General features: G+C 40.2%; 1 protein-coding gene across 11 annotated transcripts in view; it reads right to left on the bottom strand.

The window, feature by feature from the left end:
* Nucleotides 1-636: 636 nt before the first annotated feature.
* FKBP5 (FKBP prolyl isomerase 5) overlaps nucleotides 637-16693 on the bottom strand; it is a 98798-nt gene continuing 82741 nt past the window's right edge. For all 11 annotated transcript variants that reach the window (XM_067753213.1, XM_067753210.1, XM_067753209.1 and 8 more), the window contains 5 exons: nucleotides 15259-15349; nucleotides 12446-12529; nucleotides 6474-6659; nucleotides 3704-3943; nucleotides 637-2970 (listed from right to left, as the gene is read on the bottom strand). In XM_067753213.1, the coding sequence (XP_067609314.1) occupies nucleotides 2863-2970; nucleotides 3704-3943; nucleotides 6474-6659; nucleotides 12446-12529; nucleotides 15259-15349 (709 nt within the window). In that variant the 3' untranslated portion in view covers nucleotides 637-2862. The remainder of the gene's footprint in view (nucleotides 2971-3703; nucleotides 3944-6473; nucleotides 6660-12445; nucleotides 12530-15258; nucleotides 15350-16693) is intronic.

Raw genomic sequence — 16693 nt, 5'->3', positions numbered from 1 at the left:
CAAGATCCCTAGCTAATCATTATTTGTTTAGGAAAAAACGTGCAAATAAAGGGAATTATTCCATTACCACATAATTTAGCAGCAAAGGGGGAAGAGTATAATTCAAATCCCAAGATGAAGCAAGGAATTCAAAGGGAATAAAAGGTGGCCAGAGCCTGTGTTAACCTGCCTGTAGGCCTTGGTGGTGCTATTGGGGTCGTAGTGCCCCCAGCCCCACAGCCCCCGTCTTTTGCACTGTGAATCAGAATTAACAAGCTACTTGAGGAAATACATGCTTAACGCAGAACATTGCCTGACATATGCTTACTTATATTTTACATATTTATTAAAGGGCACAATTAAACCTTTTCATTTCCCCAAATGAACCTACCTTACACTCAGTTAAAATGGCAGAATATCCACTGGTTAATGAAAAAACAAAATTTTCTTGTTTTTACAAAGATGCATAATTCCACTGCCTTTAGCCCAATGTTGATCTCAAGTTGTGCGTTAGAGCAAGGGGCAGGAGAATATTGTCTCTTGCCAAGTTTCTGAGGTCTCATTTCCTCAACTTGTCCCCCACCACAGTTTTTCAACCAAAACAACCTTTCTTGAAGACTATTTGAGCAAAACCAAGAATAATGAGAAATCACATCATCTGTTTTTCTTAATTTATTTAAGGAACACCATAAAAGTGCATCTGAATACTTTTTTTTAAAAAACCAATTTGTTTTTAATTCACCGTATGCTGCCTCACCACTCCAAATGCAGTCTAAGAGATGGTTCAAAGACATCTGCTGACTTCTAGACAAATTGTTTAAAATTATTGAATTTGATACAAGAATATGTGAAGTTTCTTTCTCTTGAGTGGTGATGGGCACCTCATAATCATTTGCTCCAAACCACTTGCCCAGCCTTCCCCTCTCTCTCCTCGCCTGTTCACATGACTCATAACAGACGAGACAGTGGGCTAAGATAATAATCTAATTTTTGGAACAGTTTTTGCTTGTTACCTGCAAAAATCTAACTGGACTTTATAGGATCTAATTTTAACCTTAGCCTCACTGGAGTCATGCTCTAGTCAACAGAGCTACAAATACTAAACAGTTAAGTGGGTTAGCAAAATCAACTTTTGCTTTTATATTCCCTAGGTGAGATTTCTTTAAAAAAAGAAATAACTCATGAAAAAAGACTAATGTGTAAATGAGAAATTAAAAGGATTTTAGTTATCATTAAGGGAGAAACAATTCCATTTGTTCCATGGAGACAAAAACTGATATAAAAGGAAATGACTTTAGGTTTTAACATGGGACCTAACCTAACAATAAGTGTTTTGTTAAAACCACTATAAAAATAAAAATTAATCTAAAATACAATTGCCAGTGTTCTTTAGGATTTAAAAAAGTGAGACGTTCCAGGTTGAAGCCAATATTTTCTCGGGTTGCCAAATGCATTCCCATGAGTGTTTCTTCTTTCTTCGGCTGTGGGACCAGAAAGCCATGCTTAATCTCGCTTACGCGTAAGGACTAAAATTCAACTACATGTACACATTTAAGACTTGCCCTAATTCAATGCCCAAGTACTGGAGCTTTTAGGCTAGATGTACCTGCATGGGAAGCTGTTTTCAACTCTTTTTCACAACTCACACCAGAACAAAGCAGCTATCAGCGCAGGAAAAGAAAGCTACTATATGTCAAACCTGAAAGGAAAATGCTTAACGTAGAAGAGCGATGACTTTTTTCAACCCCACAGATTTTGTTTTTAAAAATTAAGCTACTTAATAGTAAAAAGTCAAAAAATTTTTTTAACATGATAGAGGAGAGAGTAAATAAACTTCCATAAATCAGTATACATGTGTTTATGAGACAGCAATTTTAAAAAGACAACAAAAAGGCTGCATGGATCCTGGACAGATATGTAAATAAACTCACTCACTCCAGATATTATAAGAAGCAGCCTGAAATTCTTGATAGCAAGGGTTAGAATGGAAGTAAGAAACTGAATGGTAGCAACGCGAGCAGGCAGTACTGGATTCAACATTCTTTCCTAAAAGGATAGAGGAGGGAAGAAAAAGCACAATTCTGATAGTTCTATTCACATTTCAGCATCTCAGAACTTCATCCAAAACAGGGAAAGCTAATCCAGAAATTCCCTCTGCTCATTAGCATTGAGTATTTCAGGAATGACAGGGCTCCTCCTCCGGGGGGACAGGCTGGCGGGGCAGAAGCCTGCTCTCACAAGGAGGCTGCTTTACTAAGGAGGGGGTCTGGGAGGCAGCCAAGTCAGCAAGCGAGAGGCCTCTGAGATTCTGGCTTCCAGGTCGGTGATGCTGCTGGGGATCTGGGGGGGGACCCGGCCCCTCTCCTTTGGGTTCTGTTGGTTAAAAATGCAACAGCATGCATTCACAGCACTTCAGTCATTTGAAAAACAAAACCTCCCCCAACTCTCCCCTGCCCAACTGTAGGAAAGAAGAAACTCATTAAGCATTTATTTCTAGGTTTCTGCAGTGCTATTAAAGTTCAGTCAAATGGAAAACCTAACAGCCAGCCCCCAATTGTTAGGATGATCTCAAGAGACCCTGAACTGGATATTGCAAGTTGACATAAACTGAAATGCGCTGGACTTAAGCTGTTGGCTCAATCTCTCCACACCAACAGTCACTGCTTTGTTCCACCTGGAGTGGTCCCATGCCACCCCCTCGATGAGAGCTCTGGGCAGCAGCAGGGTGGTGGTTTTTTGGGAAGCTACTGGTTTTGCCATTTGCTTCCAGAATCACATAGACTATAACAAACTTTACATTAAACACTGTTTAGTCCTGAGTTGCGTGAAAGCCCATGGAGGAGGGGCCGAGTTCCTTAGGACTCTTCCCTCCTTGGCGTGGTGTCATACATGGCCTTCGGCTTTCTCCTCTTCCATCGACTGACTTGCTGTTTCTTTTTCATTGGTGACCCCTTCTAAAGTCTTCTTGCCCATTGCTTTACTGGCCTCTTCCTGTGGAAGAAGTAAATCAAGAGGATTAGAGGAAAAAAGAAATGAAATGTCCAATTACTTCCTGGCTCCTCCAGACTGTCAGGTCGAACACAAGAGGGCATTACCGTGACTTTATTTAGATTGTGCAGCTGTGTGTCATGGTTCTGCTGCCATAGTTAGAGTGAGGGCTTTCACTTTTCTTTCGTTAAAGTGACAAGCTTGCCACAGGGACAGCTGTTTAACAGTCAAGTCCACATGACAAGGGGGTTTGAGCCGGACGGTCAGCGCAGGACCAGAATACAACTTTGCTGCAGGCGAGGCTGACTGCTCCTATCCCATTCGCTAGGTTGGCTCCCGAGCCTCAAAGTAAAGGGCATGATGGCGGGGCTTCCCCATCAGAGCCCATTTCCCAGGAAAATCGAAGTCTCAACAAGCAAGTGTTGTTTGTTTTTTTTTAAAAAATAATAAAAGCCTTAGTACATTTCTAGGGAATTAATTTCCCTTTTCTCTTGCATGCACATGCCAGGGCCTCACAACTATGTGCCTTTGGGGAACAGAACAGTGGAACAGCTCTACTCTATTTCTGGATGCAAACCAGCCTCAATCAGATCTGAAATCATTTTCCCTATTCTTGTGCCTCTTAGGTTGTCTTCCTGTGCCCGTGTCCTATGCTGAACCTTCTTAGAACAAAAGTCAAAGGGGCAAGGTCAGTCAGTTCATGATCTACCTGAAGGCAAGTGGGTTCTGCACATACCTTTGCATCCTGCTCTGCAAACTTCTTGAACATGTTGGCATATATCCTGCGGTCCCGCTCATTGTGCTCCTTAGCCTTTTTCTGGCACATGGAGATCTGCAGTCTCGCGGCCTTATTCTGGGGGTTTACTTCCAGCACTTTCTCAAAGTCGCCCTTGGCTGACTCAAACTCATTCATGAGCAGCTGGGCTTCACCCCTCCTGTACAAGCCCTTCTCATTGGCACTGTCCAGTCCAAGGGCCTAGGGACAGATGGTCTATGTTTTAGAAAGGATGCATGTACCTTGTGGGAATTTGGAGAGAAAGGTCTCTGGCCAAGGGAACTGGAAAAGGCATATTGAAAAGATCAGGCTCAAGGTAGTTATATACTACTGATCAAAATATCCAAATTAATTTCTATATTTAATGCAATTTCTATAAAGGTTCCCAGGGGACTTGGGAGGAGGACTTTTGAAAAGTTCATATAAAGTCCAGTGGAAGAAGTAAATGACTAAGAATGGCAGAGAAAATTCTGGAAACACAAAAATAATGAGGGGACTTGACCCACCAGAGAAAAAGATATACTATTCAACTATTGAAACTATTAAAACTACTATTAAAACAGTGGTAAGTACTCCACAGACAAAGAGGTCAGTGGAAGAGAACAAGGCATTCAGAAACAGACTCATGTGTATGTATACAAAAAGATTTAATAATCACAAAGATGGTAATGTAAATCGTGTAGGGAAAGGATTAACTTTCCAATAAATGGGGCCAAGGCAGTGACTATCCATGTAGAAAATAAGTTAGATTCTTACCTCGTATCATAAACACACAAATTCTAGACCAACTAGATGCAAAAGACCCCCCCATAAAATATAATAGGGTTATTTATTTATTTTTTTTAAAGTAAACCTAGTTGGAGTAGGTTTTTTTTGGTGATACGTGGGCCTCTCACTGTTGTGGCCTCTCCCGTTGCGGAGCACAGGCTCCAGACGCGCAGGCTCAGCAGCCATGGCTCACGGGCCCAGCCGCTCCGCGGCATGTGGGATCTTCCCGGACCGGGGCACGAACCCGTGTCCCCTGCATCGGCAGGCGGACTCTCAACCACTGCACCACCAGGGAAGCCCTGGAGTACGTTTTTAAAGTACTGAACAAGGTTATTTTTATTATTGTAGGATGGGGAAGACTTTTCTAAAAAGAGAGATTTTACTATGAAATATTAAAACTCTTTTCAGAAAAAGATACCATCATCAAAGACAAGCAAGTGAGAACAAGGTCCCTACTGTCAGACAAAGGGTTAACAGTGATAATGTGAGTCTACCTCAATCAATAAAAAAACAAATAATCTGGTGGAAAGATGTGAACAAGTAATTCACAGAAGAAACACAAATGGCTAACAAGTCATGAAAAGATGTGCAACTTCATTGGTATCCAAGAAATAAAAATAAGAATTTTTTGTTACCAATACTACTGAGAAAGGAAACCACTGATAATATTCAATAATATATGAAGCATTAAAATTTAAATATATTAAAATAACATCTTTTGACCCAGTATTTCCACTCCTAGGAATTTTATCATAGAGAAATAATTCCACACATATGCAGAGAAACACTACATAATTTATAATATCAAAAACCTGGAAATAAATCTACCAAAACGGATTGGTTAAATAAATTATGATAGATGCATACAATTGATACTATATAGACTTTAAAAAGAATGAAGAAGAGTTATATGATGAACTGATAGATGCAGAAAGATGTCCTTGTTTTATACATCTATACATTCTCATTAAAAAATATACATGTTACTATGTATGGAAAAACAAAAGGAAGGTGTGTGGGAAATGAATGATTGTGGTCTTGGGACAGGGTCAATGGGAATTTTATGAATGGACTCAGTTTCTTGTATGTTTCTGTAATGTCTGAATTTTGAATGACTTTATACTACTTCTATAATAAAGAGGCACAAAGTTTAAAAATGTAATTAATAATAACATTCTTTTCTCAGGCAAAAATTTAGTATAACATGATAGGGAACACATCCACAAAACTCAAAATCTTAAATCTCAAAAATAATCTTACAAAGAAGGTATGAAATAGCTGCGTGTTATTCCTCTTTCCTTTGTCTATCTTTAAGATATATCCAGTTACTAGCTTTTTCCCATAGTATAATATACACTGCTCACTCTGAGACCAAATACCCAACACAACAGCATCAGCTAGTGCAGAAAAGAACAGAATCGTACACATGACACTGTTACTGGTCTTTTGGTACTTAGGTGCTGCTTATTAACATGTTAACGATAGAGATGTAATAAGGGATGCTGATGCTCTGTGGGTCTTGCAAATTATTTATGTATATTCCTAGTCAGTGAATAAATATGATTATAATAAAAAGTGACTGTATATATCCCTGCATGAGCAGCCACAGTCTGTTCTTAAAATCCTAAAAGGCTTCAGTTAAATGTTCTTATTAAATTGTGTAATCTGGTACCAAATACCATCGACTTAAGGTCATGGATAAAAATTGCTTCATTTTATCAAAACTTTTACTCATAATGTATTATTATAAATATTCTAGGCATTAGGAAAGTATGACTGTAGTAAAAAAAAAAAATCTTTCTGAACTTCCCAATTCTTACTGAGAAACAAATAATCCCAAACAAAACAAAGCAAAATGAAAAATCCAAAGCTTGGCTGAGAGGAAGCAGACGACGACTGAGTACGAGGATGGAGAAAAAAGATCCGGACTATCTAACATTCATCCCACACGAAGACACTTTACCTTGTCACAGCATTCCACGGCTTTGGTGTATTCTCTAAGCTTCAGGTAGCACATGGCCAGGTTCAGGAAGGCAGCGAGCAGAAATGATTCAGAAGCTTTCGATTCCTTTTCTGATAAGCCATATTCCATCTCTAACCAGGACACTATCTTCCCATACTGAATCACCGCCTGCATGTACTTGCCTCCCTAACACAGAAAAGCCAGTAATTACTTGCTGTACAGGCTCTGGAGCGGGTACAAAGGATGCGTAAGCTCAGCCCTCCCTGAGAAAAGCAAATCCGCAAAAGGAGACAACCACCTCGTACCAACCAAGGTATCTGATCATTTCCTTCTGTTCTCAGGAGGTGGCGCTCAAGGCAGCTTTCCCCCTTCCTTCTCAAGTTCCAGTGACCTCTGAGCTGGTGCAGGGCCCGGCACCGTAATGCTCTTGTCCAGCATTTACCATCTCACCCTTTTCAGAGGGGGCAGTTCTTTCAGCAGGTGGGCATCAAGGCTTTTGGGTTACATTCTTTGGTGCTAAAATTTACCAGACTTTCAAAGGGCTGGTGAGTAGCTGTAGACTATCTCACTAGTTTACTTGAAGGGAAGTTACTTTTCCCTTTTCTCCTCCTGACGATCAGCACTGCACAGCACACACTATATTTTGGCAAGTGCTAGTCCCAAACCCAGCGAATCTTATCTAAACCAGGGGCTGGCAAACATTTCCTGTAAAGGGGCAGATAATATTTTAGGCTTTGCAGACCAAACAGTCTCTGTTGCAACTCCGTCCTTGGCAGTACAAAAGCAGCTACAGACAATATATAAATAAAGGGGCGTGGCTGCGTCCCAGTAGACCCTTACCTACAAAAACAGGCTGTGGTCTGCTAACCTCTGATTTATAGACAATGGGAATATACATAGTTGAAGAGCAGCCATCCAACATAAATAACTATAAAACATAAATCACACAGGTGTTAGTCACCTAACTACATGAGAAAGCTCTTTCTCTTAACCATATTTTTGCTCTCTTACCCGATTAGAATTCTAAAAATTGTGAATAAAAATTGTGTAATTAATTCACATGAATTATATCTGCTCTATACAAGAAATAATGGGCTGAAACAATGTGTTTACTGCCATTTTAGGATGAATGAGAGGAGTGATAGCTGGTAAGTACACAAATAAGATGGGGGTACAGGTGAGGGGTCTCCTCTGCAGGAGGTGACCATAAGCTCGAAAACATGACACATCCCGCCAGATGGCAGAATTGCAGCCAGATCTCTTAGGACATTCAATTCAATGTCTGACCAATGAACAGTGTTGAGATCATGTCACTAGAATTTACCACAGTCAAAGCAGGGCATACACATCAGTGTAGAGTTATGTCTCCCCATGCACTCCAAACGTCACCCAATGACTAAGAAGAGAAAAATCACAGACTAAGTCTACAAGAATGTTCCCGTTATAAAGGAATTCAGGTGGTTGGCATGAAAATGAGCCGCATCTGTAGAAAGGAAGCCCCGATGTCGATTTTTGGTGATAAGGATGGGGTAGACCAGTTCCAAGGAGAGGGGCTGGGTCTGAAAGTACAGATCTTCCTCAGCTTACAACGGGGTTACCTCCCAACACACCCCGGGGGAGCTGAAATGCATTTACTACCCCTCACCTACTAAACAGTATAACTTAGCCTGGCCTACCTTAAGTGTGATCAGAACGCTGGCATTAGCCTACAGTTAGGCAAAATCATCTAACACAAAGCCTGTTTTATAATAAAGTGTTGAATATCTCATGTAATTTACTGAATACTGTCCTGAAAGTGAGAAACAGAATGGTTGTGTGGGTCCAGAATGGCTGTATCGGTTATTTGCCTCCGTGCTTGCAGGGCCGGGAGCTGTGCTCACTGCTGCTGATTATATCGCCAGCCCAGGAAAAGTCAAACCCCAAATTCAAAGTGTGGTTTCTACTGAATGTGTATTGCTTTCACACCACTGTAAGTCGGGGGTTGTCTGTACTTACAGTTTGTCCTAGCCTTAGGCCCACTACTCAAGATTAAAGTCCTCACCAGTTTCAGGGTTGGGCATTTTCTGTCATTGTCTTTTCTCTTGCTGGACTGTGAGCTCTTTGGGACAGGAAGCATGTCCTATCCCTTTTGGAATATCCAGGGTTTAACATAAGGAGGCCTTTAATGAAGGTGTGCTAAGTAAACATTAAGGTCAAAGGAATATAACTATGGAATCAAAAGTTTTTCAATCACTGGGAGCAAAATGGAGGCGTAGGTGAAAATAAAAGGTGTCACTTCATTTAGATTAGGTAAGGCATTTTCCCTGTTACGCTTAGTTTCTTCTTCCTCTCTCTCCTCCTCCATCTTTAGTGTTCCAATTACCTTTCTGACTAATATATTGTCATAGAGAAAGAAAAGAAGAGTCAGGGAGGACAAAGATCCAGACTCTATCACTTCAGTAGGTTCTGACTATCAGAATGGTAGAGGCTATGGTTTCTAAAAAAAAAAACCCCAAAGTATTAGACTTCATAATACATAAATGTTCCTTACCTTTATAGAGCACTCTAATTTTTTGATAGCCTTTTCTTATATAGTATATATAATTCTACTTATATCTCAACTTCTAATGAACAAAGACCTCTGTGTTATTTCTGCTTCTGATGTACTAAAACAGGAGTTCTCAACTAGGGTGATTCTGCCCCCAGGGGACATCTGGCAAAGTTTAGAGACGTTTTTTGTTGTCACAGCTGGAGAATATGTGTGTACCACCGGCATCTAGTGGGTAGGGGCCAGGGATGCTGCTGAATGCACAGAACAGCCTCCTGCCAAACAGAATTTATACAGCCCCAAACGTCGACTGTGCTGAGGTTGAGAAATCCTGCTCTAAAAGAGTGAAGGAACAAGAAAGAGGGGCAGGTTTTTAGTTTTTTTAACCTTTTTTAACCTTTTAACCTTTTTTAACCTTTTAAAATCCTAGAGTCATAGACGACTTTTTTCTAAATCATAGCACTGGTTTCCTGGTTCAGTAATGGTGGTCAAAACATAGCAAAGCCTGGTTTGTCTGCAAAGGGTTCCATGGTTGAAGGACGATCCTTAACTAGCTTGCTTTAGAAATGCTTTTTTCCCCAAGGAGCACAAGGGGGCGCAAGAACCTCTTGGTTAGAAAGTGTCCTCAGCCTTACCACTCTGCCTCCAAGTCAGAAAAGAGAAACACGTGTGATAGTTAATGCTCTTGTCCCGCAGAATGCTGTCAGCTATGAGGGCAAAAATCATGTCTGTTTAACTGCCTTGCACAATGCCTGGCGTAACATCACATTGTTAAACGTGCTTAATAATTATTTTCAGAGCCAAATGAAGAGAGTCCTCTCCTACCTTTCTTCTCTTTAGCGCAGAGGTTGATAGGAGTTTACACTCTAAACGCCAAAATCACTCCCATTTAAAGGCTTATTACAATTCTACCCTACTACAGGGAGAGACTTACCCACTTACGTGTAAACCAAACTGAGAGGTCAATGAAAATGGAGCTCCAATGTGCGGGTGGCATGCAATGTACCCCACCTCTGCTCTGGCCCACACACCCGGGCTCTGCGCTGTGCACAAGGCGCCAAGTCAAACACCCTGGAAACTCTATGGGCCGGGAAGGCAGCACGGCAGATTGATACCTGCCCTGACATTTGAAAAGGGAATGTGTGCAGGAACCCACCTACCAACCATTTCTGAAGTCTTACAGGTAAAACTAGGATCACTGCTGGGATCTTTTACCTATAATTATGAAGGTGCCTCCAGGGAAGTTCTGAGTAGTACAAAATGTTCAGAGACATTCTGGGGGAAAGGTCTTAGGTCAGTGGTTTTGAACCTTTCATTAATTTTCCCCCAATAAACTAATGTTTTGAAAGATTTTGTCTATCAAATTGCATGTTAAAAATAATATGTTCCATATGTGTGACTGCTGATCCAGATTTTATCCAAAGATCAGTAATTTTAAGAGGGTTCATAGTATTATGAAATACACAAATCACTGTTGCAGTTATGATGCTAAGAAGCAACAAAGTTTAGTAACTGTACAGACAATTTAACACTGCTTTCTGTTGCTGATCGTAAATTCTGGCCACCTCTCTATATATTCAGGACACAGCTATATGACACGTGGCTTTACAACATTATTTAAGTCATCAGCAACCAATCAGAGCTTCTGAATAGCCAAGCTGTTTTATTACATCGAGTTAATTCTAGTCAAATGCCAAAAGTTGCAACCCCTCTACCAAATGTTAATATTCTTTTCAGAGGTTTTGGGAAATATAAAAAATACACTTAGACTTTTATGGACTCCAAGTAGATAGGAAAACATAGTTCAGGACCTTTGGTCTTAAGTAATTTTACAGAAAATTTTCTTTTTGTTCTAGTGTATTAGGTATTTGGGTCTACAAATAACTCATCTGGAATCTACCTATTCATAGTTACAGAGGTATCCAATACCTCAATTAGAATTTAAAAAAATCAAAGTTGTTCTTGAGAGTTCAGAAACGCACCGAATTTTAGGGCTGGAAGGAAACTTAGGAGTCTTCTAATTTAACTCCCTCACTTTTCACATGAAAAATTAATCTCTTTGGACCTTAAATGACTTTAAATCATTTGGAGCCATAAAGCCCAGTTTTCCCAATTCAGAGGTCATTCTGCCATATCGTAATGCTTTCTGGTGATCCATACATTATTTTAATGTAATAGTTATAAATAAATAGAAATAATTATATATTATCTACACCCACAGTAAGAAATGTTTTAAATTATGACCTAGTACCCACTCACACACAACTGAACAAAGTTTTGTGAAACAAAGTGTATCCTTACTACATAAGGCAATACACTTCCACTAAACTGATTTCATGACTCAATAATGGGGCTCCTCTCAAAGTTTAGAAAATAATAACCATACCTGTTGCCCTCTGGCTGCGTGAGTCTATGTTGGTTATACAGTCTTACATAATTCTCTAGTTGTTTCATGTGGGTTAATGTTGCCTCCCCTCCCTCCAGACAAGGCTGTCAACGCAAGGACATGTCTTACAGCAGGTTCTCCATGAAGACTTGTTGAAGTACACTGATGTATCATTGCTTGATAGACTGTTGAAAACATCATCTAATTTTTTTTTTTTTTTTTTTGCTCCTGGATCACAGCAGCAAGGAAAAAAAAGAAACCTTGACAAAACTCCCATTCTTTCTCTCATTCTCTTCTGCGCTAAGCCCTTTCTGCTTGATGTGGAGAAGGTATAATATCTGGCAATGGGGAAGCAATGGATAGTACATTCTGATTAGAACTGAACAAAGCGCTGTTTCTTTTTTTACTGTATCGGGTTTAAAATCTAAGTGAGGAAACAACACATTCCTAGATTATAAGAAAGTGTTTTCAAGAATCAATAAATGACAAATATCATTCAGGAATTTCTGCTTTTTTCTCACAAAAGCAAGTGTGGCAGGGATCATCTTGGCCATTAGAAGAAATTTATACTCTCCTCCTGCCAGTTCCTTTTGAAATCTGTGCATAATCTTTCCTTTTATCATGTACCTAAGTGACTTCCCCAAGACAGTGGAAAGGAAAATGATATGAAACTTAGCCCTTTGAATTCTACTACTTGCTAACAATTATTCTATTCATTCTTTGTTTCGTCCCACAAATACTTGTTGAGTGACCACTATGTACCAAGCAAGATACTTTAGGTCTTGAGTGATACACAGTGGGTGGGCAAGCCGGACCTGGTCTGACTTTGCGGAGGCTTACAATCTAGAGTAGAATGTGTACAAGAGGCTTTTGTATTCTTTTTGTCACATAATTCATTCTGTCTCACCATTTCTTATACTGAAAATGACAGACTTGTAAAAATTCAGGCTTATTCTTATCCAGAAGGGTATAGAATTCAGAATAGGGAATATCAGCACAATTAATTGATACTTGAATAAATTCTTTGAGATGGGAAGGATTGTACAAAGACCCACATACCTTGAAGTACACAGTTCCCTTCTCTTTGACAATGGCAGCCTGCTCCAATTTTTCTTTGGTATCCATCTCCCAGGATTCTTTGGCCTGTTGTGTAAATGTGTGACAATGGTTAGATGAACAGAGAAGGAAAAAGCATCAGCTGATGTCCATAAGAAGAAACAATAGCTACTCCTAGAGGATACCCACACCCCGAAACACACTGGCTTTTAAAACTGTGTGCCCTTGCCAATGCACTGCTAGGCTAGAACTCACTTTCCATGAGGACAAAGCTGTAGCTTGATCCATGCTGCTCAAGAGGGAGGTGCAGGCAATAATACCGTAAGGAAGATGAACTGTTGAGCATCGTTAAAGAATGTGCGTTTAGAATTACGAGGTGAGGCCACACGATGGAAGCTGGGGCCCCTATCTCCCTCCTGCAAACTCTGCCGCTAAACTGCTATTATAATTTAGGCAAGTTTCTCTCAAGCCTCAGTTTTTCAACTCTAAAATGGTAACACTATTGTAGTCAAGTCACAGTTGTATATTCATACACACTTTAAAAATTCCAGGTCATGTAGTTGTCTCTCTACTCTGAAACAACCAGACATACTAAAGCCTCCAAACTGTAGCAACTTGCAGATGCGTACTTGGGGAATTTCAAGGAAAACATAAGTGGGAGGATCGAGGTGATGCCAAGATGTAAACAAATGCTTTCATGATCACCTGCTAATTTATACTGTGTGTATCATTACTCCTCCCCCATTATAGATACGAATCCAGGGACAACTGCACTTTCATTATGAACAGCTGGATCATAAAGAGTCAACAGAACAATCTGCAGTCCTTTAGGGAAGATGACAATGGCTGTGTCAGTGCTATTTACTGCATAAGAATTATGAAGCTTAAGTGGGTAAATATGAAATTCTCTATTCAAAAGACAGTGGTATATATATCCCCTCCTTTTTAAAGTGAATAATGAGAGTTACTAGTCTTCCTGGCAACCCTATGTTGATTCTTAATAATTTAACTTTATTATTTAAAAATCTAATAACAAGCACTCTGCATTTTTTATATTAGGTTCAGTCTTTATTGATTATAAATCTATTCTTGGTATTACAAAACAGAAAATGAATTCATGTTGCCTCCATCACTGCCACACACTGTCACATGGTTTCAAATATAATCTCATAGCACTGTGGTCAGAAAAGATGCTCGATATGATTTCAATTTCCTTAAATTTACTGAGGCTTGCTTTGTGACCCAGCCTGTGATCTATCCTGGAGAATGTTCCATGTGCACTTTTGAAAAGAATGTGTATTCTGCTGCTTTTGGATGGATTGCTCTATAAGTATCAATTAAGTCCATCTGGTCTACAGTGTCATTTAAGGCATGTGTTGCCTTACTGATTTTCTGTCTGGACGATCAGTCCATTGATCTAAGTGGGGTGTTAAAATCCCCCACTATTATTGTGTTACTGTCAATTTCTCCTTTTATGTCTGTTAACATCTGCCTTATATATTGAGGTGCTCCTATGCTGGATGCATATATATTTGCAATTCTTGTATCTTCTTCTTGGATTGATCACGTGGTTTCAAATACACCTAGCAGTGCAGCCTGGCCTATGCCCTTGCAGCCGTGACTGAGCACAGGCTCGCTGTGGCGTACTACAGTGAGGAGGCTCCTGAGTGTACCAGGTCCACTGGGCTGTGATGGGAAGGGGTGGGGGTTACTTTATTGCTAAAAATTATTTTCTCCCTCTTTAAAAATAAAAACCTCTTTGTGCTATGAAGACAGCTTTGGAGGATCAGTACTGAGCTAGCAGGACTTCAGAAGACGTTACCTGACAACAAGCAATGGTTGTGACAAGAGCATACGTTTGTTTTGGGGAATGTGTTATGATGAGGAACATCACTGTTTGGGGAGGATCCCAAAGTTAGAGGCCTACAGGACAATGATTTCCTTTCTGAGTCTAATAACATAAAAACAGTCACGTTTCCAGTCCAAAGCTTGAAGTATGGAACATGGAGGTAGCACTGTGGGGATGAAAAAGGTCTACAAGATGCAGTTCCTGAGGCTCTCGGGGAAGGGCTGGGCTCTGGTGGTGCAGAGGACGTAGCTGGATGGGACAGCGTACCTAGCTCAGGCACATGCTCTGCGTTTGTCCAAGGAAGCTGCTGCTGGGAGCCTCCAGAGGCGGGTTTGAGATGGAAATACACTCAAGGAGGCGTGCCATTTCTGGAACCTGAGGCAAACGCTCTCTTTTTTTCTACTTGGACAGGTACAAAAAGAAAAAGTCTAGGGTTAGCAGGTTTGTTCCTTGTGTTCCTTGCCACCGAGCCTGGTGGCCCATGAAGCCCTTGCATTTTGGGTAATAACTTGGAGCCACAGTGAAGGCCTCTTCACGAGTCCTGTGAAGGGTATGATCCGTCCAGCCCTGGAAAACTGCACCCCACTCCCTCAAGGAGATGCTTGGCAAGAACATGAACCTTTTTGTCTTCAACCCAGGAAAAAAAGTACAAAAAGAACAAGTCTAGGAACAAATAAGGGAACAAGTCTTGGCTTCTACCCAAAAAAGTTAATAAAAAAAAAAAAGGCTGACACATAGGAACAAAATAAGAACACTGAGCTCCTTGGTTGTGTATCAGCTGTGCTGTATCAGTTGTCCTGTGCTCTAGTAGCAGCGTCAGAGACAGCAGACAAACTTGGTCATGAAAAGCACAATATACAAACAAATACCATCTATCTATACCACCTCGTAATATAAGACACTAATTTACAAGAAGTGGATGGAGAAGAAATCTGTCATGATTTCAAAGAAGTTGGTATTTTCTCACCTTTTCGAAGCTCTTAAGTGTAACTTCATATATAAGCTCAGCATTAGGTTCAATGCCAAATTCAGGCTTCCCTGCCTCTCCAAAACCATATCTGAAATGGAGAGTAAAAAAATAAAACTTTAAAGAATTGGTGTATTTCCAGGCACCCCCTTCAGTATTTTGAGGCATCACATCAGCATAGAGCTATCATTTGCAAACTACGCACATCAAAGGCCCTGAAGACAAACCAGATGTTGATCAGAAGATATAGTGCCAAGTATCACTGCTGTGGTTTTTTTAAGAAACCAGGCTGCATTTAGTTTTCTTCTTCATATTCATATGTAATGCAACACCTGTACTCCTTGGGACAGCTTGCTTAGTGTGATTTTAAATGCCACTGTCTCTTTTTCTGCTTGATTTTATATCTAGTTCTTTCTATAAAACAGCCATTATTTGACTGTAAGGGCTTTCCCTGAAGCTCTATCAGGACCCAGAGAAGACAGGCACTATAATCATTACAGTGCTGATTTGGGAGAGGTATGTTTTAATAAGCTTTTAACTTTAAAGTGCTGTCCCCTTCCAAAAGTACCACTTCCATTCAGATAAGTGGGGGGAAGGTGCACACATCAGGAAGGATATACGTCCTCATAGTATTTCTTCAAGACTTGCAGAAAGCATACTAGAAAACAAATGTATAATCAAAAAGAACAGCCCCAGCAAAGTCTAATACCTCATCAAGAGAAATACTCTGTACTGTATTCTCATAGCTCTCTGGCTATAACACTGTAAAACACTACACTTTTTAGCCAAAACTTACTGAATAAAATTACGGGGATATATAAATTTGTTTTTGGGGATCATTTAAAATTTTAACACATCCAAGGCATTTGAAGGAGCACACATCTACTAGAATGGAAATTCTGATGGAGCTTTGTCTGTCTGGTTCAGTGGTTTCCCCGCATGTAGAACAATGCCCAGCGTATTAGGAAAACGTTCACTGGAATATACTCTGCTCCATCTGTTTCAAGCAAACTACTCTTTAGTATATGGAATGGCACTGCAAAAATCTTAGTAAACTCAAACTCTCAGGCTATGGTTTGAAACCAGGCCAAAACCAAGTTGATGTATTAATACCTTCAGTTTTCTCTGGGGCAAAAGGACTAGAGTGGGAACACTCACCTCTTGCTATTTGTACCTCTTCTTTACTCCCTGCCTGAATTTTTCAGGAAGAAAAATGCTTACTCATTTACCTCCCCTGTTACACAAGAAAATGGAAGCTGGAGGCAGAGAGAGGCATAGAGATGGAGTGAGAGCTGGTAGGAATGGGGTGTGGTAGTTTTAATATCAGGGCAAAAGGTATCTTCAGCAAAGAAATAAAAGAGGACATAATTACCAGTGGCCAACTGTAGGAAGTTGTGACTAGTTTTCTACTTTGAGCTCTCAGACCGATATATCT

Source organism: Pseudorca crassidens, chromosome 10 (genome assembly GCF_039906515.1).
Source record: "Pseudorca crassidens isolate mPseCra1 chromosome 10, mPseCra1.hap1, whole genome shotgun sequence".
In the NCBI taxonomy this organism is placed as follows: Eukaryota; Metazoa; Chordata; class Mammalia; order Artiodactyla; family Delphinidae; genus Pseudorca; species Pseudorca crassidens.
This window is presented reverse-complemented; position numbering and strand designations above follow the sequence as displayed.